Source organism: Strix aluco, chromosome 22, assembly GCF_031877795.1.
Source record: "Strix aluco isolate bStrAlu1 chromosome 22, bStrAlu1.hap1, whole genome shotgun sequence".
Lineage (NCBI taxonomy): Eukaryota > Metazoa > Chordata > Aves > Strigiformes > Strigidae > Strix > Strix aluco.
This window is the reverse complement of record NC_133952.1, coordinates 8001041-8025955: the sequence shown is the minus strand read 5'-3', so window position 1 is coordinate 8025955 and position 24915 is coordinate 8001041. Positions and strand designations below refer to the sequence as shown.

Here is a 24915-nt window from a genome sequence, read left to right as displayed (position 1 = left end):
ATCCCTCCTGCCTTATTTACATCTGACTCCCAAGTTTTAAAGCTCTCTGCTTTTGCCCCCTCCAGTCACTATTCTTTCCCAGGCAGCGGGTGCCAACCCTCGGGTTAAGGGCACCAAGAAAAAAAAAAAATTAAAAAAAACGCAGCTATGTGTAAGAAACTACCACCGGCACAAGCGCGGGGTGACTCATCTCCTCTGAAGACGGAGGAACAAGAGCGCTCTCTGTTTGGTGAGACTGCCTGAAGTTTCAGTTGCGATCCCATCTCGCTACACACGCTCATGACAGCATGCAGAAATATCTCCTCGGGGGATCTTCCCATGGGACTTAACTCTGACACATATTCCCACAGGACTCGTTCTTTTAAAAGTGTTATTTGTTAGTAAGGCAGTGGGAATTTGACTTTGCAAAATACCAAGAGAGTGACTGAGCAGAGCTGGGTGCCGGCGGCTGGACTCGTTAACGCGACTGCGAGTCGTGCCCCGCATTCAATTCGACGGAAGAACTCGCTGGGCTGCAAGAATAGATGTCCTGGGTCAGAGCAGAGGTCTGCATCGCCCGGTATCCTGTTTATGCTACCCATGGCTTCTTCTCCACCCCTGAGCAGAGGGGGAGCACTACAGCAAAGAAGGAGGAAGAGCAAGAGCCTGTTTCCACATATGCGTAGGCTACGGTTTGTTTTCTTCCTCCATTTTAAGACTGCTTAATTCTCACCTCATGCACATCATGCAATGTGCAGACACAAAGATCAAATCAAAATATTGAGTTGGGTAGACTTCTATCTGCAGTCATCAAGCATCAAGTTACACGTTAACACTTCAAAGTGACATCCGACCAATTCCCAGATAACACCAGTACGCAAAAACATCTGGATTTTGAAGGACTTTCATATAAAAAAAAAAGCGTCAGACAAGAAAATATGACTTGAAACAATAACTGAGTAATCCACAATACTTTGAGCGCAGGGTGAGAGGGAGTCTGCACCCAAGCAGACTAGTCTGCAAGGAGTGCTTGGTGGATGCTGAGCTCCTTTTTTATCTCCTACTCTTGGCTAAATGTAAAGCTTTTGCTGAAATGGCTTCAACCCCCCTCCCGCCGCCAAGAGCTTCCCCCAATTCTTCTGCTTTTGTTAAAGTTATTTTAGTCAAATTCAGAAATATATGGAAAACAAGCGCGCCGTGTGTGACATTTTGAGTACAAAAAACAGTGTGGGAAATCATTTGTGGCGTTTTCCTGCCCTGCTCAGAGCGCGTGGACTGCAGGAATGTACCTGGTTTCCCACGCTCTCTTGGTTGCTGTGGGTAGCCCGCACGGGCATGTCTCCTCCACTCCTCAAAATACCTGAAGTGGCATCTACTAAAGTTATTAAAAAAAAAATAAATATCTCAGCTTTGGGACAACAACTTGTATCAACACAGGCTCTCGTGGCCACAGCTGAGTGTCACTCATCCTGCGTGGCACGAACCAGCACCAAGCAGCTGCTCCAGACCAAGAGAAACAACCCAGCGCGGTGCTGCAAGCACGAGAACACGCATGTTCTGTGGTAAAACAACGTGAAAACCGCTCAGAGAATTACAGAATCATCCAGGTTGGAAAAGCCCCTCGGGATCATCGAGTCCAACCATCAGCCCTACTCTACAAAGTTCTCCCCTACACCACATCCCCCAACAGCTCATCCAAACAACCAGGGATGGGGACTCCACCTCCTCCCTGGGCAGCCTATTCCACTCTCTGACCACTCTTGCTGTGAAAAATCTTTTCCTAATGTCCAGTCTAAACCTCCCCTGTTGGAGTTTAAAGCCGTTCCCTCTTGATAATGATAAACCACGTGAGGAAATAAGAGAATCAGGCCAGCCCTAGGGAGAAGGTAAATTCTGATGAAGCGGTGGGGGAGTTGCACATCTGCCAGCTCTCACCTGATGCCAGGGGCCGGATCCACTCCTTGCTGTTCAGGTCAAGTCTCCAGAGGTCGTTGAAGGCGGCGTTACAACTGCTCTGCGTGCAGCCACCGAACACGTACATCGACTGGTTAGCATCATAGTAACACGCACCTAGGAAGAAAAAAAAAAAAGCAAACACACAGATTAGCTAGTTCTCTGACCTTTGTGTTTTTGGGTGGAAAAAAAAAAGATGATTCTCTTTTCCCCCCTGGGTTTCACAAAAGCAGACAGGCTGCCTCAGCTTCAGTCAAACCAGAGACCAGCTTAGGGGTATCCCTGACCGGTGTAACCCTCCAGCGAGAACCTTCTGAGATGATTATGCCCTCAAGCAGAGCTGCTCCTGAAAGTGCAAAGAAAGCTGCCTTAGAAGCTCATAGTTAATTAGATTAGCTATGATTAACGCACTCAGCACACTTACCTTCTCTAAGCTAGTGCGTATGGTTTATAGGGTTGCCAAATTAGACTAAGGAACCGGCCTGTGTACTTAGACCTGGTTGCTTATTCTCTTCTCCCAAATCTGACAGAATTTCACCCTATCTCATCACAGAAAAGCACCACTGAAACGCACGGATTTTATGTGAGCATTTCCTTTGCTCCTTGTGGGAAAGGATGAGGCAGTGAGATGGGGAATGGGGCGGGAACACAACACTTGACAACCCTTCAAAGATACTCAGGGAAATAAAGAGCTTTTGGCCCCAAACCAAACTCTGCAGCAAAAAAAGAAAAAAAATAGAAGCGGCTGCCTTTGGCAGTTAGTGTCCCTTGGTACCCAGGCACCTTTGACAAGAAGTAAATTAAACACAGGATAGAGCAGAGAGGACTTGCTCAGCTTATCTGCTTTGGAGGATGAGCAAGGTTCAAACGTGTTCAGAAAGTTAAACTTCTGCAATGACAAAGAGGATTTCCTAATTTCTGCATTTCCCTCCTCAAACGCAATGAGCCCCCTTGACTTCGTATCACGACCCCTCGCTTTTCCCATTCGTGAGATCCCTGCAAAGCAGCGACATCTCTTCCACACCTTAACTCGAAACAAGCAGGCGGAGTGCCCGATGGTGACACTGAAGACCAAGCTCATCCTCTGACGGCAGCTTTGCTAGACAAACTCACACCAGCTCCTCATCTTGCGAGCCAAGGATCGAGGAGCGAAGGCGACCTCAGCTCCTGGGCTGGTTGGGGTGACGGGGCAGCAGGTTCTTCTGCATCTGCAGACCCCGATCGGCCGGGCGCCGTCTGCTGCGCTAACCCGCGTGCAACAACATCATGTTTGAAATGCAGTCCTCCCTTGACCCGACACAGCCTGGAAAATCTCCACTCCTGGGTTTTCTGTAAAATTCTCCCCGTTCCTCCCCCAGAGTTTTGGTAAAAAGTGTACAGTGTGGCTGACAGGAAGGGCAAGCTTGCTACTGAAGCCTCGATCTACCCGTTGAGGTGTTGCTCTGTTCATTACTGCATCTCCCGGGACCTATTTAATGGTCTCCAGACACCAGGAATTCAGCAGCACACACAGTCCTGGAACACTAAACCCTGCGTGCAGTCCTTTAGCACCAGCCAGGGGAGCACCAGCACTCGTCTCAAAGAGGACTCGCTGCCTGAATCCTGCTCAGAACCAAAGCGTCTCTGCAAAGCCCAACTTCATATACAAATACCTTCAAAACAAGTCCAAAAAAATCTAATATTGACCCTTTCAACATGAGAAAGGCCTCCCAGCAATTCCTTGAGCATTTATTATCAAGTCTAGCGAGGGGAAAACCCACAATACATCATATCGACGTACACGTGTACCAGTGCAGAGTAGAAAGCCGCAGTGTTTTACACTCTGGGAACACTGAAGGGTATCAGCTGGGGCTCGGAGGGAGCAGGAGTCATCGCCCTTGCAGTGACAAGCGATATATTGCCCAACACGAAAAGCAAGAGGGAAAAGTCAAAGTTCAGGGGGGCAGCCTGTGGCGCAGGGCAGCATCTGGCCCCGAGACAGAGGTGGGAAGCACTTGGGATTATGCAGGAGCTGCTCCGCGGAGCATCTTCAGGTTGAGGATCGTGTGCCGTCGTAAATAACCAGCACAAGGGAAGCGAGAAGATGAAGGATTAGCACACAAGATAGAAGAAAAAAAGCCTAAAACAAGGAGTGTCTGGAGTGAAAGGCTGACAACCTGCTTCTGGTAGAAAGAGAAAACGATTCAGAGCAAATCCCCACGAGGAGTCCCTGCTTCCAGCTTTGCTCCAGACCAGTACAAGCAGGTCCCTGGTTTCCAACGATCCATCCCCACAGCCCTGATTTTGCAGGCTGGAGGTAGGTAGTCCCACCGTGAGAGAGCTCTTTAAGGCAGCCCACCCGTCCGTACGCCAGCGATATTCATCTCGCCGCTCTGAATGAAGGGCAACGCCGTAAACCGGCGCATTCAAGCGCCCGCAGACAATACCGTGGCTCGGCGGGGGCCGTGATGACGCCCGGTGGCCTTCGCCGAGGGTCCCATTGTCTGACCCGGGGCAGCTGGAGACACGGGGTGTGCTCGTAGGGTGAGACCACCCAGCTCTCTCCTATGTGCGTCCACGCGACGTCCTTACGTGCAACTGAACTGTCTTCATCTCAACCCACGTCTTGCCAAACTAATGCACCACACACCGAGGCGCCACGGCACATCGCTCCGGAGCTCTGGCCGGGGCGGAGGATCTATAAATAGTGGTGTAGTGGATTTACCTGGGATGGGACTGAGGAAGAAATAACGATCAAGAGCATTCTTATAGCTTTACCTACTTATTAAGATTTGACTCTTTATCATTTTTACACGGTAAGACCCCTCGTAGGCTGCGATGTCACCTCCACCCAGCGCTTCGCACCTTAAGCACGTGCAACTAAAACCTGGTGCAAAGCAACGCTGTGGTTTTACTACTTAACCTCTCTTGAAAGGTTTAGTTTCTTCAATCTAATCTCTACCTAAACCACGACAGGTCTCTTACCTCCTTACCCCTGGCAAGCACGGCTTTCACACACCAGCACAGCTCAGTTATTATTTTTGAGGGGAGGTGGCAGCATTCTTCTCCTCTATTTGGATTTCAAAACCAGGCCAGCCAACCAGGCACCATGACGTCCGCATGGCATGTATTTTAATCCTAGACCAAAATAATTTAAAACTGTGCTTTCCTACTTCTTATTAGCAAGCCATTTAAAGCTTCTGAAGCTGAGGAAGACAGATGAGTTTGGGTAAAAAAAAAATACAAAAAAGCACACAAATGAAAACTCCAGTTTATACCAGCCTTGCAAAGGTGTAGAATAAATCAGGGGAGGAGGGTGCTTTTAGCTCTTTTTTTGGGTGGAAAACAAGCAGCTGGAGACCATTAGATGGATTTTTAGGGTTTTGGATTTTTTTTTTAAAGCACTTAAGGCCCAGTAAAATTCAGTACGTCCCAGAGTGTTAGTACTAGAGAAGTGGCATATCTTCATGACTGGAAATAAAGAGAATAAGCATTTCTGATGTTTGAAGACGCCGATACCCAAACAGACTGCAGAGCCAGCTTGATTGGAACACGTTCCCATTTCAGAATCGTCACAGAATCGTCTAGGTTGGAAAAGACCTTGAAGATCATCCGGTCCAACCGTTGACCTAACACTGACCGTTCCCAACTCCACCAGATCCCTCAGCGCTGGGTCAACCCGACTCTTCAACCCCTCCAGGGATGGGGACTCCCCCCCTGCCCTGGGCAGCCCATTCCAACGCCCAACAGCCCCTTCTGCAAAGAAATCCTTCCTAAGAGCCAGTCTGACCCTGCCCTGGCGCAGCTTGAGGCCATTCCCTCTTGGCCTGGCGCTGGTTCCTTGGCTCAAGAGACTCCTCCCCCCTCTCTGCACCCTCCTTTCAGGGAGTTGCAGAGGGCCATGAGGTCTCCCCTCAGCCTCCTCTTCTCCAGACTAAACCCCCCCAGTTCCCTCAGCCGCTCCCCATCAGACCTGTGCTCCAGACCCTGCACCAGCTCCGTTGCCCTTCTCTGGACATGCTCGAGTCATTCAATGGCCTTTTTGGAGTGAGGGGCCCAAAACTGAACCCACTCATCGAGGGGCGGCCTCACCAGTGCCGAGTACAGGGGTGAGATCCCTTCCCTGTCCCTGCTGGCCACGCTAGTGCTGATACAAGCCAGGATGCCATTGGCCTTCTTGGCCACCTGGGCACACTGCTGGCTCCTGTTCAGCCGGCTGGCAATCAACACCCCCAGGTCCCTCTCTGACTGCGCTGCACAGCAAAGCATCAGAAACTTTCACCTGGAGTGTGAGATAACTGAAATGAAGATTAACTGGAAAGGGAAAACTGAATGCAAAGCACATCTCCCTTGTGATAATTGAAGGGCACGGACTTTTTAAACTTTGAGGACATCAAATACAGTAACCTATCCAAGTTCAAAGGTTGTCTTCCCCATTGGAGATTGGGGGGCGGGGAAAAAGAAGTATTGAAATCCCATTGCTATGCAGCCCTGAGCTCAAAACAGCACCGCGGCTTTGCGGCTGAAGGCTGACAGCCCTCGGTGCCGGCGTTCCCAGGAGGACCCTGCCAAGCCGATGCTGCGAGCGCCGTACGTTGAGCTGCTGGCACCGCTTCCTCCAACGCGGGGCTGGGTTTTGGAGGTAACCTCTCCGCGCCCAACCGCGCTTGGCACGAGAGCCGGCAGGATGGCGGCGCCGAGGAGGCAGGGCTGCAGATGAAAGCGCCCCGTCCTGCTGGCTGGCACGGATGTTTACACCAACTCCGCTGCAAGTTGCGGCACGATAAAAACGCATCAGACCTCAGAAAGCCCAGCTCCTCACATCTTCGGGGGGGAAAAAAAAGAAAAAAAAAAAATAATCACACCTCTATCTCCTTATTTTCTAAAATACTATTTTATATTCTAAAACACTCCTTGCAATGCAGGGACTCGGTGCAGCCAAAAGGCAGCGATGTATTGAGCAAAGCTGGGTGATCCGAAGAGCCGTAGCTCTGGTAGAAAAGCAGCCCATCCTGTAAAACAAACAACATTCCAGCTTTTACCTCTCCCTTGCCTCTCACGAGTAAACCCACAAAATTACTTTAATTAGTCATCACGCTGGTGCCATGCTCCCCAGACTGCATGGAAAAAAAAATAATCAGTACTTAAAATTAGTCACTCTTCCATCAAAGGATCAATATTTCTGGCACAACGGTCGGCATTCCTCTGCTGCTTTTCTGTTTCTGCATTCCTGCGCCTTCTGACATCGCTTTCTGATTGTGGCCAGTTATTCAACCACATGAGTCATCGCCCTGCTATGGTATTTGTAGGCTCATACATTAGGGCTAAAAAAGAATTAGATGACTACTGCAAACATTATACCTGGTGTATAATGTTATATATACACCTAAGCATGAAGTATGTCTTCCTGTACGTTCGTATCTAAAACCCAGCATCTTTGATACCGTCTGATGTTCTGCAGCTTCAATCAAATCCTTTAGAAAAGCTACAGCCCATCCATAAAGTTTGTTATCAGTTGTCTGATCAAAGGCCTTGCCAAATGCTCCTACCCCACGAGATGACAGTAACTTCCATTCCTTATTCCTTATCAAACAGCTTTTCTATTACTCCCTTCAGAATTGATAGAAGACATAGTGACCTCTAACTATTTAAAATTCTTTCACTTCTTTTATGCTCCATATGAGCACTTCTGGGATATTTCCAATAAATCTTGGAAGAGAGATAGCCCTAGCTGCTTCTTTGATGCCAGCTACCATTGCCTGTTGACTTCAAATGACTCGTGCCTGGTAGATGACGTCTTCCCACAATACCTGGTAAATCACTCATCCCTAAAAAAAGCATTTGAGAGTCCTCTCTCACTCCCCCCTCCCCAAACCTCCTGTTTTTACTTCACCTCGGCTCACCACATCTTAGTATTGCAGATCATAGCTTTACAGATTCAGTGTGAATTTCTGCAATTAATCATTTGTAGCTTCAGTTTCATATTGGAATCCACCCACAAACATGCAACACTGTTGTAGGGAAAGCAAATACCACAGATCTGAAGAACTGCTTAAAAAAAAAAATCAGTTCAAGTCAGCAAACAAGTTAATCTAGATCAGCTTTGTGCACATGAAGTGCATTAATAACGCTTCTGTAGCCACCGAGGGCTGACCAGAGTCAGGCCACTGTCAAATAGTGGGGCTAATAGAGATTACATGCTCTGAGGGCAGTGGCTTCAGTCAGACAACTCATTCTGGATCGAATGTAACAGTGGCACGCTCAGAGGAAGACCCCAGTGGGCAGCACAATAAATTACAGAGCACACAGCCGAGTCCTTGGTGCAATATTTGGGCCTTTTTCAGGTAATTTCTAGCAAGCCTTAAAGCTCACCAATTGCAAAAAGGCTGCAAAAATTGAGGGGAAAATACACACAAATCTGCAAGTCATTGATAAGCACTTTACTAACACGGCCACTTAAAAATGAGCTATGAACAGTGGTGCCTTTTTTATTCCTTAGGAGGATAAGGAAATCTTTGAAGAGCACAATGACTTCACCAGAGCTACCCGCAGTGTCTCCTGGACTTGTCTTGGCAGGAGGCTGCTTCATAAATTATTACTTGGGAATATGAAAATTTTATGTCTGCTTGCTCTTGGAATCGCACTGCTTACACCACGTTTATTTACCTTTAGAAAAATGAAATTTGCTCCCCAGAAGAACCGCCTCCCAGAGGGCTCAGGCCCAGCGACAAAGCCACAAGGACTGAATTTCTGTCATATCTGACTACGTTGCCTGGCAGAGCAGGCTGAGGCAGCTCAGTGCTATTGCAGCACAAATAACATGTTTTATTTAAGGATCTTTTCCTCAACAGGAATGCTTTTTCCTGTTCTCTTCCAGAAACTTGGAAGCAGGGCAAAAATTCACCCCTACATTAAGCGGTGTTGTCAACTGAATCGCTTACTTCTATCAGCAAATTCACTTCTCACGTGCAGCTCTGTGTTTGATTTTGAGGCAAGCCACACTCAGCCTCCTCCAAATTGTATTACTCACAGATGTAGATGATCTGCTGTAAAAGCAGCCAGCGTACATCCCTGAGTGCTGCAGGCGTGCAAACTCATCGGCTTTGATGGTAATGACTTAAGTCTAGCGGCTAAGTGAGGTTTCTATCGAAGAGGACACAATGCTCAGACTCAAAGGGAGCTGTGGAGAGAAGCCTGCACGTCAAATTTGCAAAACCAGAAAGCAAAAATCTCACCCCAGCCCCATTAACATCTCCTAGGAGCAACGAGCAGCTACCGCATCCCCTACTCTTCTGCGAAGTGTTTGTGTTGGCAGAGCTGTGTCTTACACCGACCGGTTGAAATTCTGCTGCAGCGACGGGCACTTGTGGCACTGCTAAACCCCCCGCCATGCAGCACAACCCCCCCGGCTGCAGCTTCCCGTCAGAAATTAGGGTGAGCAGAGCTTTTCCCAGCTGCTACTTACTGTGCGAGAAGCGTTGTGTGATGGGGGTGCCAGGGTAGGGGTAAGTGCGACTCTCCCACTGAATATTTCCTTCTTGCACCGCTTTGATAAAGCCGTGATAACACTGATGGGCCACACCTAGGGAAAAACAACATGTCAGCAAAATTTGGGGCATGTTAGGAACAAACTGTGCCTGCACAGTTGCACAAGCAGCGTGACAGCAATTATAAAGAACCTCTGTATTTAGATCATAAATACGCTGGTGGAAATTCGGAGGATTAAAGAGAATAAAGAATAGGGACTCTGCAAATGGGGAAAATCAGCAGCGTTCACCTAACTGATTCACTACATTTCTGATATCTGTCAGCTCTAGCTTGGTAAAGCAAAGCCTTTGTGAGAGGTAAGCACATGTGATGCCTTTGCAGAGCTGGTTTTCAACCCTCTTTGCTGCAATACAAGCCTGCTGTCCCCTAATCACACCCCCAAAGGAGCAGCTGTCCTTCCCTTAATGGACCTTTGAGAACAAATAACGTGCAGTAATGAATTTTGAAGAGTGCACATGCAGCTACTGCACAGGAATCTCAAATAAATACGAGAGGAGACATCAGTGATAAAAGTCAGTGTGTCTTAGGTGAAAGTATTCCTCCTTAGCCGCATGAGGGAGCAGATCTGGCCGACAACAGCTCCTCCGCAGAGCAGGCCAGCCCCAGAGCTGCAATTAATTCTGTGTGTGGAGCACATGTGTCTGTGTGTGTGTGCTGAGAGGGGCCAGAGACTGCTCCCTGTGGAAGGAAAAGGGTCTGGCAAAGACTTACAACTGCAGCAGCTCAGCAGATGCTTGGTGGCATCCGCTATGCTATGGCAGCCCTCGCACTGAGGATGCCACAACCTGCCAAGACTTTTTCCCCTGAGGATTTGCTTACTGAAAGCCCCGTTGTCAGGAACACCCGCAGCAAGAAATCACACTTTGGCATATAAAGCAGGAAATATTTAAAAAAAAAAAAAAAGCCCAGGGTCCTCAAGCAGCTGGTCCCCAAGAGTCACGCGGGAAATGTAATCTGAGCTATAGGATTTCATAGCAGATGTATCCTGACAAACAGGAAAAATTAAACAGAAGAAAACAAACCAGGCGTTTACCTCGAGTGACCTCTCTGCTTTGCAATGTACAGGTTAGCAATTACACTCCCTTTTTTTCCCCCCCCCCCCTATAATTGCCACAAAAATGCCCCGGCTGCCCAGCACCACTCATCCCCTGAGACCAGAGACTTGGACAACTCACTCCAAGGCCACGTTGTGCCTCAGGCTGCTCATCCCTCCACTTCAGGGATGTTTCCCACAGTCTCTTTTGGGGTGAATCACCAGGTGCTTGTCCATTCCAGCTGCATCCTTTGCATCTCTTAAGGCCACTTCAGGAACAAGCACACCTGAGAAAGTGTGCCCAAGCAGCAACTCAAGGGCCATGGACACCCAAAAAAGCCTTTTACCAGGGGTGCGGGCTGCCGCTGACCCAAAATTATGCAAAAGGAGTAATTTTGTGCAATGCTCACTTCTGAAGTAGTTGTGGGGGTTTTTTTTAAAGCCTCCAGCCTGTGAAACTCTGGGCAAGGCAGAAAATGCCTGGAATCTGAGCAATGCTTTCACATGTGCAGAGAAGTCCACAAATTAGACATCACCCCACACGCCTGCCAAAGGCGTTTCTCACCTGACACCCGCTCTACGTTTTCCAGAAGAAACAAGTTACCCTCATGCAGCAGCGTGCCTCATTTCCTACTGATTTAACTGTGGTCTCCTCCTAAGCTGCCTGGTTTTTAATGAAGCTTGCAATCAAAATGCGTGTCCCCGATGGAAACATAACAGAAATCATCCAATGTATTCAAAAAATACCGACACAGATAGCTTTGCTTGTATCCTCGTCCAAATTTTACCTACCTATTTGTCGTATCATATATATCTAGCATTAAAATATCCCCATAAGGCTTCAGAATTAATGCTGCACAGAGGCAAAGTGAAGTATCTGTATCTCAGGGCTACTCTTTCAGGAAGTCTGAATATGTAGATGTACATTAATGTAGATTTCATATACCATTTATCTTCAGCAGAGCTGTAAGAACCAGACACGGTTTTGTTTCCAGCCAAAAGCATAAGCTTTGGGAACGTTAATTACTGAGCAAGACGCAAACGAAGCACAATTACAGTCACATTAGACATGGGACGCTGGCAACGGGGGCTGCTGTGTGGTGGAGAGGAAGCCTGAATGCAAGGTCAACAGCGCTGCACGCCAGCAGTGCACAGGGAATATTCAAAAGCAACATAAGTGAGCTCCTCTGTTGTGGTTTTTTTTGGGTTTCACTCTTTTAAACTACAGAAGAGGCTGAGGGGCTCAATTCTGCACCATTAGCAGCAATGCCTTGAGCAAAGCAAGCGACCTGATGGCTGTAGCTATTTTTCTGGCATTTTGCAGAAGTCCGAGTTCTGAGTTTGAGGGGAAAACAACAGGCGAGTCTAAACAAAAGCAAAAAGCAGCTGGGATACAACTCCCACAACTAAAAAAAATGCACTCTCATTACAGCTATTTGTACCTTTGATCAGTCGATACCACTGTTTGCAGACAAGGGCAGCAGTTTTGTGCTCCTGATAGGGCGAAAGGAAGGAGAGGATATATTCCAAAACCTCTTCTGGGAGCTCCAACATTGATCTGTTATGCCTGGTCTCCTCGACCTCCAGCTCAGCATGTGGCTCATCGTCTTGCTCCATCGTTCCTTCGACCACAGCGTCTTCTGGATCCACGGCCATGAAACCGTCATCTTCACTGTCCGAGGAACTGGCCATGGCATTCCACTTCAAAGCTTCAAGAGGGGGAAAAAAAAAAGACAACAGTAAGGTCACCAAGAAAATTAATAGCATCAGAAATGTGTATGTTACACCAAAGGTCTATGTCAAGCTCTACCCCAGCCAACTCCAAGTCAAGGACGTGGTTTTTGCAAAGCTTTGAAGCAGGCTGAGCATAGTTTACGAACAAGTTGTCCTCCATCAGCGCAGCATTTTCCCAGGCCACTTCATCTCTCACTGCTCTCAGCCCTACTGTCGTCTACAGACAGTACCAGAAAGGAAAAAAAAAAAAAAAACCCACAACAACCCACGGTTGGAGGAATTGCAGCCTCTCAAACTCCTGCTCCCTCACCGAGCACAAGAAGGCATCACGCTGCTGCACTGGTGGCCCCAGTTGGTTTGCACCGTGGGGCCAGGCAGCGAGGGGGAAAGGGATCCCCACCACGTGGAGAACAACCCAAGGCGAGACAGGATGGAAGCGACAGCTCTGCAGCCCCTCCTCCCCTGCGAAACCAGTTTTGCCAGCGAGCCTGCTTTACCCCAAGCAACTTCTCAGCAGCAAGCAGTGGGGAAAAAAATCCCCGTCCCATTCTCCCTTACCACCCCCCTCCCCCCTTTTTTCTTTTTATTAAATACTTGCACACAGTTCTTACTGGTAGTAGGTCAGGAAAGAAATAACCCCCACAGGATTTACTGCTGATGAAAGGCTGGAATATTGAATATTGTATCTCCAGTTATTCAGAACATCTTAAGCATAAGGTAACGTACCGGTGACAGAAATACATCATGAAATAAATCCATCTTAACGAGCGTCTGCATCCGACTCTGCCAGTTGGCACGGTGTGCAGATAAACCCATGCCCGTTGCTGCAAAACAAGTCCCTGAACCCTATTTCCTAGGAAACAGCCGACCTGTTTTGGGGAGAGCGGTGACAGTTTTCCATTCCAATGCTGCCGGGTGAAGACCAAGGGATGCAACTGCTCCATGATTATACCTGCACCGATAGCTCAAACCAATACAGCTCATGAGGACGACACAAGGACTTTCTTTTCCAAAAACTGCAACCCCCAGTTCCCTTTTTATCCTTTCCTAGCACAGCAGGTTGTAACAAAGGACCCAGAACAGGGCAAGCCCTCAGCTCCTGCATCGCTCAACTTGAGTTTCTCCCAACTCCAGGAGGCAGAGGGTGCCCAGCCATCCCCAGGTCCCAGATGGACCAGGATGACAGGATACAGATCACCACAGCCCATGGGACAAATCCCACCTGCAGCGAGCCCAGGAAGCAAACCTGCTCCTCAAGAGGGAAGACAAGACATGGCTTTTTGCCCAGGATATTTAAATACAAGTATATAGTATCTTATTTTTACCACACTCCTAGTATCGCAGAAAATATTGGTGGAAGGAATTTAAGCTATTGGGAATAAATTAAGTTGCTGTCACAAGCTTCCAGCGATGCAAACTCTGCTGTCTTCCCCAGCTAAACCCAAGGTTTTCCCATCCCGGCATACACTGAGCCAAAGAGCCATGGGAATAGCAGACGGCAGAGATGCAGAGCAGAGCAGCTTGCCATGACAACTAATTCATGCTCAGAAAAATTACGTTCGACAGCACTCCTCTCCACTTTTGTCAGGTTCCCCGATGAAGCAGCTTCAGAAAAATCCATAGGGCTGTCAATCTTCAGTAGAAACCACGTCAAAATTGAACTTACATTTATCATCCTAACAGATGCTCAGCACGTTTTCCCATGTCAGAAATCCTTCTTAGAGTCAATGTTATGACAGAGAAAGGCTGAAACCCAAACACTTTGACACAAGCGCTGCTGCTGCTGCCAGCAAACCGCATTACGCAGCAGATAATACACAAATTCCCAAAGATTAAGAAATGGAAAGCTAAAAAAAAAAGAAAAAGTGGAGCTGCGCTAAAAAAATTAATTAAAAACCAGAGGGTTGGGTCTTCTCCAAGCGAAAGCATCTATCATTGTGAAACGCATGTGCCGATTTCCATCCTGACAGGGCATGGCTGGAAGCCACAGGCTGCCGGTACTCCAACCTCGGGATGAGGTTTTGCTCGAGCTGGGGAGGTTGAAGGAAGGAGGGTCGGTCCCTATCTCACAGCCTGGGAAAACACAGAGCACCACATCTACCCAGGCGGAGCAGAAAGCGTTTCACACCCTAAAAACGTGCTAGAAAACCAAACAGAAGTGCGTTTGCATCCAGATCAGGTACAATGGGACACCTGCGGGTGACAACACCAAACATAAGCCTCAGCTTGACAGGTTCACACAAGACATCTGTGGTGTTAATAAGGTTTAGAAGCAAAGATTATGTGTGTTTCCCAACAGCTTTTATTTACCCTTTAAATAATGTCCAAAACCTGCTGGAGGAAGTCAGAGGAGAAGCACAGGAATGAACACCCGGCTAGCAAGGGGTTTTTTTCCAATTATTAAATCCCAGTTTTGATCCTCTGGAGCAGGCTTGGGAACACCATAAGACACCAAGTTAATCACAAGCACCAAACAACTTGGGGGTTAGAAAAGCATCTCTAAGGCCCATTTTAAAAAAGGCAGGAGGAGCAGGGAAACCCCTTGATGATTCAAATAGCACATGCTTCTGCAGATCTGGGGATGGAGAAGCTGCCCCGAGTTTTGTCTGGTCTTACCAGGCCACTTGATAATATTATAAATACTCAAATATTATAAATACTCAAATGCATCTACTTTGCTAGATACTGATTTTCTAAACATTTGAGCGTAAGAAATAACCATCCTCCAAGTTTTCACACCCACACTGTGTTGTTTTTCTTAAGGAAAACATGACTAGCAATAAACTCAACTCCCAAAAGGCAAGCTGCCGTCAAAATAACCCTTCAAGCTTGACCTGCCACGGATGCAGATTTTGCTCTTACGGCACAGGAATAGCGGGCTGGGAATAACCACCCCCGGACTGCAAAGTAGCAAAAGCCCTGTCCTATAACCCTGCTCCAACATCAAGAAAGGAAAAAAGAAACCCAAGCAGTTGGTAAGAGAGCGCTAAAGCATCCCAGCCAGCTCCTGTTACCAATTATTCAGCAGGTCCACAGGAGAAAATCCCATGCCCGTGTTTTTACTGGTTATTCGAAGAGCAGAACAGAGCGTTTCTGTCCCATTTGCACTTAGGGGGGGGATGCAGTAGGTGCTTTCTCATTCATCCTGACTCTTCAGGTGCTCTCTGTTTGCACTGAGTGGGCTTCAGTTTGTACGCAAGCTAAAATTAATCTCCAAGCACTCAAAAAGCCGCAGCGAAGGTATTTAAGCAGTCAAGTCTTGTCCAAAAGTACACGCAATTCAATCAACTCGCCGGGACGGATCCAGGAGCCCCGTTCTGTTTGGATCGATCGCTGTGAAGGCCAACACGAGCCCCCTGAAGCATCATATACTTTTTTGCATCCTACAGCCCTCCTGGTCCCAGAGAAGTGCCTTTCTATTCCAGCAGCAGAAACGTTTTACGGCGTTCAGAAATTAGCCTAAAGCCCTACCAAGGAGGAATCGCAGCTGCTTAAAATAACACGTAAAGAAACGCTAGAAGGGCAATCGAAGCAGAGCTCTGCCAGCGCTGATCAAATTTGCCTGGCCCTTCCTAAAAGCTGTCCCTCTGCCAGTTGGCAAGACATTTTATAACTCCTTTCCTCCTTTCAGAGCCCTTCAGTTTTCCCCTCTCTCCCCTCCTAAAATTATTTAAGACTCTGCTATTGTAATTATCCACTGCAGTGGAACAAACAGATGACAAATATTAAATACAGGCAAAAAAACTCACCAGGTTTAAGCACTTCTCAAAGCCCAGTAGCAATATCAGGCAGCCAGCAGCCTGCTCCTGGAAAACCCCTCTTGACCCAAGGTTTTCCTACCTGCAGGCATCTCTCCTGGTCCCATGGACCTCAGTTCACAGGCATGGGTGGCATCAGTGGTTCCCATCCTGAGCTATCTCCTCTTCTCCGCAACTCTCAGCTGTTTTAAGTAGTGCTTGAACCCGCAGGGTTTTTGACCTGGCTTTTTTTTTTTTTAAAAAAAAAAGTCAACAGATTTTAGAGGGGAAAAAAAAGCCTCCAAGGGAAAGTTCTTGAATGAAAATAAGAGGCTGTGCAATAGTACTGAGTCAGAGCACATTACACATAAGGGAATGCTCATTTTCACATGCCACAAAAAATTCTCTCTCCAAACATAGTCGTAGAAGCTATGTTCTCACCCAGGAAAAAAAATAATAAAGGTGTGTGAAAGGACCCAGCCCTGGCTGGCTGACTGCTTCGGCTGGAAGGAGAAAGGGACTCTGCAGAACAGAACGGTTAATTGCACTTGGCAATCAGAAGCTCCGGCGTTAATTTAGGGGTGGAAGATAGCAACTGCCTCTAACCCACTCCAGACTCTTCCTCATACTTTGCAACTGCTCATTCTGCTTGTCAACAGCCCCATCGGCACAGCAGGGTAGCTTTTATGGATACATTCAGACCTTTTAGGCTTATTCTCTTACCCAGTTTAAAAAAAAAAAAAGCCTATTCCATCAGACAGACACATTTAATAGTAAGTCTTAGGCTGCTTTCCTTGAAAAAAAATCCTGTATGTATTGGGAAGGATTATTTTTGCATGGTATTTTCTTGTTTGTCTCGTGCAGCCGTGCCATCCAGGACTGAGATGGCAGCTCCCCTCTCCCAGTTCAGCTTTTGCTACTATCAGTACAGAAGCCCTGAGCTCTTTTCTAGTGATGCAAGAGGAAAAATAAAGCACTGCTTCCTTGGTAGAAGCACACTATTTTATGAAAGCAACAGCACAGGGAGCAAAAGGTCTGCGGGAGCCACGGGATTCGGGGTAGGGATAGACACCGTTAAACAAGACGCCATTTCCAGTCCTCCAAAACTTGCACCAGTTAGAGCTGATGAATTTGAAAATCAAGAGCTAGACAGGTTCAATGGGAAAAAAAGCAGATTTTAGTCAAAAAAAGAAAACAAAGCCTCTAGGAAACCGAACGATGAGCAATATCCTGTCTGCGCTGTGGCACGAGCATTGCGCCCAGACCAACGAGCAAGACCTGGGGGATCCCTGCACCACGCTTTTCTTCTCATCCCTGCAAAACAGGCAATTACAAGTTCTTTGAAGCACAGCTTCCCCCCCCCCCCCCCCGCTCCTTTTTTCTTTTTTTTTTTTCCTTTAGCTGCCTTTCCACAGGAAATTGTTTTTTCCTTTCAAATAAGGCCTAGTTTCATCCGTGAAAGTAAAGGTTTCCTAAATTCCATCTGCAAGCTTGAAAATTCAAATCTATATCTTTCAGTACCACCTCCCTGCTGCACGTTTTGCCTGTTAAACCAGTATTTTTATAGAGACTCCAGAGACAAATTCAAAATCAACGTGACTTCATTTTACAGTGCTATATAACCTGCACCATACTGTAATGAAACAGCATGATTACAACTGAATTTTAATTGATATTATTGTAATAAAAAGGTTTAGAGAGTTACCAGAAACCCCTCCTGCTCTGATAAATTGACCGTCAGCTATTCCAGATTCCTACTCATTTTTATTCTAAGCTTTCAGAAAAAAGAAAGTAGTAACATTACACAGCGAGATTTATTGTGCAAACAGCACAGCTACGTAAAAATAAATTCTGCTTCATCTATCTTCCTACAAAATTGAAAACGAGAAAGAGAATTTGAGGTTTATTCTGGATTTATTGCAGGAATACAAACCTAGGTAGCACACATTTTATGTACTTTCGTTAGTGTATAATTCATCAGAACAAAAGGAAACAGTTTCATGACACCACACTTCAGGTGTACACAGCAAAATCCGTATGTGAATTTGCTGATGGAATAAACAGGACAAAACCTCAGAATTGGCCTAAAAGCTTAATAAAATACTAACAAACCAAGAACCAGACCAAAAAGGGAAGGCACAAAGCCCATCTCCAAATATGCTGCTAAACAAGCCGAGATCTCCAGCCTCCAACAAAAACCCCAAAATGCATCTGTAACAAAAGGGATTTGAAGACTTTCGAGTTTCTTTCGACACCGTTATTACCTTTAAAACAGCTTAAGTTGTTTAAAACCTGTTGAAGCCTGGCCTGATAAGCACTAGCAGCACAAAAGAAGCTGTTATATCACTTATTTAGGTAGCACTTGAGCTCACACGCATGCTGTTGGCCAGTTTAATCACACTGGGCATTAAATATATTTATCCTTAGGCTAAAAGGTGATCTGGGGGGGCCAGGCATCTATACACGGGGCAGCGTGCTCTTTGGGTTTCCCCGTTAAAAATTCCAGCCTCCACGTGCACGCCTCCGACTCTGAAATCTCAGTAATCGCTCAACACCATTACATCCCTCCAACCAACCCAAAAATTAGTAAGTCTGAACATCAACCCTAGCTGGGGTCCTCCAAACACAGAAAGGATCATTCCAGTAACTTAGACCCAAATTTGGTCTGTTTTGAAAACCATTGCTCGGATGCAGTAATCAGCTGGACTGTATCTAGGTTTATTCTTACGATTCATCCACTCTACTGAAATCACTCTCAATTTTGTAGGGCCATAAATATTATTTTGGGCTCACACACTCCCTCTACTGGCTCCCTTCACTCCGTTAATTAAAATTATTTTCGCCTGAACTTTTTCTAGCAAAACAAATCATGATTCATTTCAAAATGAAGGTAAAACTTCATGCTAGCCAGAAAATGAGAATGATCCCTAAACAAACACCTAAAAGGCTTTGAGACTTGAAAAGAGAGGATTTTACAAGAAAATATGCAGATGCTTCTGCTGTTTAACATAAACAGTTTGCACAGTAGCCGTCTGGATAAAAATATCCGATGCGATTTTCAGTACCTATCCAAATCTGTGATGATTTATCAGCAGAAACTCCTGCTCGCTAACACCAAGCAAACACAACAGATCCTGGAAATAATTGTCACCTCCTTCGTTCGTCAGGATAGCGCAGCGGCTCTGGAGCTCACGGGCAGCACTTAGAAAGCTGCAGTTAAATTAATTATTTTTGAGGACAGCCTGTAAAAACGACACAGCACTCCTTACTTTCTACAGACATCTCTTAAACCTACCAAAGCCACTAAAATTGGGCAATCTGTATATAGGTTTCAGGCAAATGAAAGCAAATTTACAGCTGAACCACGAGGAAAACACACGCTACTGATCTAAAAGCCAGACTGGTTTTGACGGTGCAAAAAATAAGCCTGCAAACACAACATCGTTTCTGTAGTTACATTTCCATAGAGCCCAATGCCCATGTCTATGTCCAAACAGCCCAGAAAACCTGCCCAGGCAAAATATTTACACATAAAGCATGGAAATACCTTGGAGAATAAGTTTTGCTAACAAAACTAGGAGGTACTCTATTGAGTGACTTCATTCCTGATTTTTTGACAGACTGCATTAGATGCTTGTTGGGATTTTTTTTAAAAATAAAATCTTTTCTTTGCACAGTATAACCCAATGAATCCAAACAGCTGCTCCCAGCACAATTCCCACTAAACTGCTGCCCACGCGGAGGAAACCGCAGTCCCCGAGGTGCCCACGTGTCAAAGCAAACACTGCCACAGGAAAGCAGCCCGCAGCAAGTGTCAGAGTCCGACCCGGCGCACGACTTCCTTGGCCGGGAAAGCCCTGGATCACATCCACCTCCTCCAGCTCAGCCAGCAAAACAGGCAGCTCGGGAAGCAGCAAAATGTCATTTCCTACTGATACATCACTCCTGGTTGGGCCTCTGCTGCCTGCTGCAATGGCGCTGGGGGGTGTTAGACCTTTTTCCTCCCCGGTAGCTCCTCTGGTCTCCAGGATTTGGAGCTTTCTTGTCTTCTGTGAGGGCACTCCCAGGGTCTTTCCCTTTCGCATCCGGTGAAACTTGGGGGAACTCAGGATCTTTGAGACCTTTATCCTTCATTGAATCCGGTAGAAAGGGGCAACAGGATCAGGAATTAGTGTGAGGGGGAAAAGCAAACTGCATAAACCTTATCTCCAAGAAAACCAACCCTGGCAAAAGCCCATTGAGAGACAGACACACAGAATCATCTGGGTTCGAAGGGACCTTGAAGCTCCTCCAGTCCAACCATGAACCTCACCCTGACCGTTCCCAACTCCACCAGATCCCTCAGCGCTGGGTCAACCCGACTCTTCAACCCCTCCAGGGATGGGGACTCCCCCCCTGCCCTGGGCAGCCCATTCCAACGCCCAACAGCCCCTTCTGCAAAGAAATCCTTCCTAAGAGCCAGTCTGACCCTGCCCTGGCGCAGCTTGAGGCCATTCCCTCTTGTCCTGGCGCTGGGTCCTTGGCTCAAGAGACTCATCCCCCCTCTCTGCACCCTCCTTTCAGGGAGTTGCAGAGGGCCAGGAGGTCTCCCCTCAGCCTCCTCTTCTCCAGACTAAACCCCCCCAGTTCCCTCAGCCGCTCCCCATCACACCTGTGCTCCAGACCCTGCACCAGCTCCGTTGCCCTTCTCTGGACACGCTCGAGTCATTCAATGGCCTTTTTGGAGTGAGGGGCCCAAAACTGAACCCACTCATTGAGGGGCGGCCTCACCAGTGCCGAGCACAGGGGTGAGATCCCTTCCCTGTCCCTGCTGGCCACGCTAGTGCTGATACAAGCCAGGATGCCATTGGCCTTCTTGGCCACACACTACTGCCCACAACTTCCTTCAGAAATTACCAGCACTTCAAGAGACTCAACTAATCAGCGTTAATACCCACGCTGCAGGGCTGTCCATGGAAGTCAGGCAACCTCTTGTTGCTTTAAGCAGTAGGACCACCAGTCAAGATTTAGGTTTCCAACATCGCTACAAAATTCAGGCTTAAGGTTTTGCTGCGGGAGCAAAGAATGAAGTTTTAGAGCTCAGGAAAATTAAGTTAAGCACACGCTAGGTCAAGGTCAGGGTTTACCAGTGGGGCAACTTGTCATGCAGGCGTTCACATTCAAGCCTCTGGTTCCCCCCCAGCGACGTGGTCTCTGGCTTAGCACACGCACATGAAGGAGGAAGGGTAGGGAAGAATTTCATTTTTGCAATAAACAAAGTCATTCTGTGGCTTAAATTCCCAAACCACAACGTTCCTCTATCCACTAAGAAATGTAAGTCATGAGCAGCCCTGAGACATTTCATCTGAAGATGAGCTCAAGGGTACTGACTTTCAGGCCAAAGAAAGGATGCACTGGAAAAAGCCATGTATTAGTGTAGGCTTGGGGGCCAACGTTTAATTTAAATCGATATCCACAGCTTTCAGAGGGACTGCTGACTTTGCAGCAGCATGCTGATGCAATGTTTTTATCTTTGTTAGCAAGCAGGGCACCAAGATATCTAATACCATCTCGACACGGACATTATCAGCGTATGAGCACTGCAAATGACGCTCTCCTCCCGATCTTAACTCCTAGCAGACGAGCTGCTCGGCCGTAACATGTATTGTGTGTCTAACACAATAAAAGCGTGTTTTTGCAATGTCCACTCGCCTAATCACATCAAATAAATTTGTATGCCACCTCCAAACTAGTTCGTGTAATTCCTGGTGGAAAGCCTTTGATGAAAGCTGCCAACTGTGGAGTTAACCATCTAGCAAATATTGCCCAGGAGCAGGGCTGGATCACACCAAAGAGAATTTAAAGGCAGATCTGTTTGCTAAACACCGACTGCAACAATACAGAAAGTATTTTCTCTCTCTCAGCGTTGGGAAAAAAAAAAAAAAAAAAAAAAAAAAGAGTTTACATCAATAGAGATACACCCAGCCAGAAAACCCTCTGGCCACGTACCTGCCCAACACAACCTTAAACGGCTTCACACATTACAAAAGTGCAGCATTGGTGGGTGTCCCAGCGCCTGGCTCGCAAGCGCTACAGCTGTAATTAACCCCATTTTATAGGTAAAGGAACAAAAGCACCGAGAAGCCGAGGTCAAGCAAGTCCTCAACAGCACTGGGATTACAATACCGGAGGTTTCTGGCTGCCTGACCTGTGCTGAAGAAATTAGGCCACCGCCTCTCCCGAGTTAAGATGAATATGCAGATAGTGCCAAGAGCTCTGTTTTATTTTTGACGGGCGAGCTGGAAACAAAGATACTCTAATCAAAACATGAAAGGGTGATGGAAAAGAGTAAGATTTCATGAAAAGCAAGCACAGAGCTTCAGCGCTTGCCGTGACACCCATGCCGAGGGCTTGAGTATATAAATTCAGGATGTGGCTGAATTCATCACTGGGCTTTTTTAGCAGAAGATATTAACTAGGGAGGGCAAACATCCATCGATCTCTGCAAATACAAGACTACGTACCCCCTCGTCGCTCTGTGCCTTGCGGATGGAGAGATGGTGCCTGTGGGTCCACGAGCACAAGACGTGCGTGTCAAAGGGCATCGCGAGAGCCCGGCAGAGAGGCAAACATCGGCTTCGAGGCGGGACTGGCTTTGAGGCAGTGCATCTTCTAGTCGCTCAAAATCCCGCGGAGCCGTCATCAGCTCAGTGACTGGCAGTCTAGACAGCGTCTCTTTTATTCACTGTCAATATGGTGTTGGCAGCGAACACTGCGAGAGCTCTTCTCCCAGCACTAAAGCTTCTGCTACACACATTTCTCCCATAAACCAGCATCTTGGTGGGGAAAAATCCCAACCAGCTCCCAGCAAACAGCGATGTCATTTAAAGTGAGCAACAGAGGATTCCTTTAAATCTTTCAGGAGGTAAAGCAAATGGGAAGGGAAGGATACTTTCCTCTTCGGCCATACGAGTGTGCAAAACAGCCCACAGGGTGATAGCGATTGCAACCCTATTATTATAAAACAGGAAGGGCTGCTCCGCGTCCCCTCCGACACCAGGGCTTTAAAGGACAAAGAAATAGGGGTAAAGCTCCAGGGAAAACCCACACGCCTCAGCACGAGGGGTTGCAAACAGCACCGACACCACCACCAAGCAGACCTCGTAAGCAACTGAGCCACCTACAGGAAAATACAACTGAGCAATTCAATTTAAAATAGGTTTGATGAGAGCTAGAGTTTGACCCACCCAGCAGGCTGGATGAGGATTTGCTGCTGTTTCCACACATTTTGAGAATTTGCTTTTCTTTTTATAGGATGTTTTTATTTCCCAGCTAATGACAAAGGCTGAGAAGCAAAAGCACTGCAGGTTAGGGGTGCATCACCACTGAGAAAAGCAAGGGTTGTCTTTCTACCCTATATGCCAGATCTCAAGTCTAGCTGTTCAGTGAGGCTTAAAAATACTAGGTGTTAAATACTAAACAAAAAAAGAGTCAAATCCACATTACATTAACAAACAAATAAAAGTTCAGGGAAATTGTGCTAATTTCAAATTCATCCCTACCTCTGAATCAAAAACTGAGCTTCCCCCAGCAGCCCAAGATCTCCCTTCATTAACACCCCAAACGAGAGCGCTCCTGCCACCCCAACAGACACCCCTCCCTAACTGATAATCACAGACTGGCATCACACCGAGCATGAGAGCACGGCAAACCACATATTATGAAACCCCAGGGATTTCACAGCATCCAAGAGGCAGGTTCAGAGCAGGCTAAAGCGTCCCACGTGTCCCCTCCTGAGCCACAACACATGTCTGTGTCTGCAGAACGGGTCACCGCGGCTCCAAAACCTGAAGGTCCAGGAGGTTTGAAGGAGTCGCCAGCAGCGATCACGACGGGGAAAGAAAATAGTCGGCCTAAAAACAAATGCAGGAAGAACATGCATTCAACGGGACAGATTAAAGGTGGCTGCTTGACGGAGGAACTGAACAAAATAATTGCAGAATGGATGCGACAACAACGGTCCAGAAGTAGCTGCTGTTTGGTGTTCTTGTTTAAGGTGTCCTTTTGCGTGCTGGCAGAAGGATCTGATGCGCATCCGACGCCAGTGACAAAAAACCCCAGATTCACTGAAAAGGTTTGACTGTTGCAGAATTATGCTTTTTTAACAGGCTCGATACCCCGCACACGCTCAGCCCCCTCACTGCGAGGATAACTGCACCTAAGGGGTTCGTGAGCCATCGCTAACGCACAGAGAAATCACTCATATCGTTGCAGGCTCTCCAGCGTGATAAAAAGCCAGCTGTAACCATTAATATGTATCACAGATTCCCTGATGTAAAAAGTTTCGGGACGCATAGTTTCTTCCCGCAGTCGCCCTGACTTAACAGCAAGATTTTTTACGCTCATAAGCTGCGTTTTATCCCCAAAGCCCCAAATCACTCTGCAAAGCGGAGATGATCTTTTGCCCACTCAAATGTGTCACTTGCAGACAGACTGCACAGTCAGTAACAGCAAAAGTAGTAATTTCTGCAGCTTCACAGGGAGTTTTGCTTTGGCAGAACGTGTATCACAAAATACAGATTTTGCTAAGGTTATTGTGTATTTTTGGTAAGGATCTTCAGTTACAGCCCCTTGTTTCTACACCTCTGGTACAAGGCAGCCCAGCAGCAGGACATCTCCTAACATCGTCCCTTCATAACCAACTCAAATAAAAGCATTTTTTCACCAAACACAACTTGCTGTGGAGAGTTGGGGTACCCTTAAACACATCTCAGAGCGCTGACGGGGCCGTCACCACTGATCTGAGGTTTGATAAGACCAGCAGCAGAAGGGAGCGTTACCACAGCACATCAGTACTAACCTAACGAGAAGCCCCAAATAAATCCAAGTAACTCTACCAACTTAACTTAAAGCCTTCAAAACCCCACATCATTACAAAACACGCACAGGCACAGAACACAATAAGCCAAATGT

At 47.1% G+C, this 24915-nt stretch overlaps 1 protein-coding gene across 1 annotated transcript in view; it reads right to left on the bottom strand.

Moving 5' to 3' along the window:
- FBXO42 (F-box protein 42) overlaps positions 1-24915 on the bottom strand; it is a 51981-nt gene that overhangs the window by 23565 nt on the left and 3501 nt on the right. Inside the window, exons 2-4 of the mRNA XM_074848156.1 lie at positions 11935-12201; positions 9377-9493; positions 1915-2049 (exon numbers count right to left, since the gene is read on the bottom strand). Of these exons, the coding sequence (XP_074704257.1) occupies positions 1915-2049; positions 9377-9493; positions 11935-12184 (502 nt within the window). The 5' untranslated portion in view covers positions 12185-12201. The remainder of the gene's footprint in view (positions 1-1914; positions 2050-9376; positions 9494-11934; positions 12202-24915) is intronic.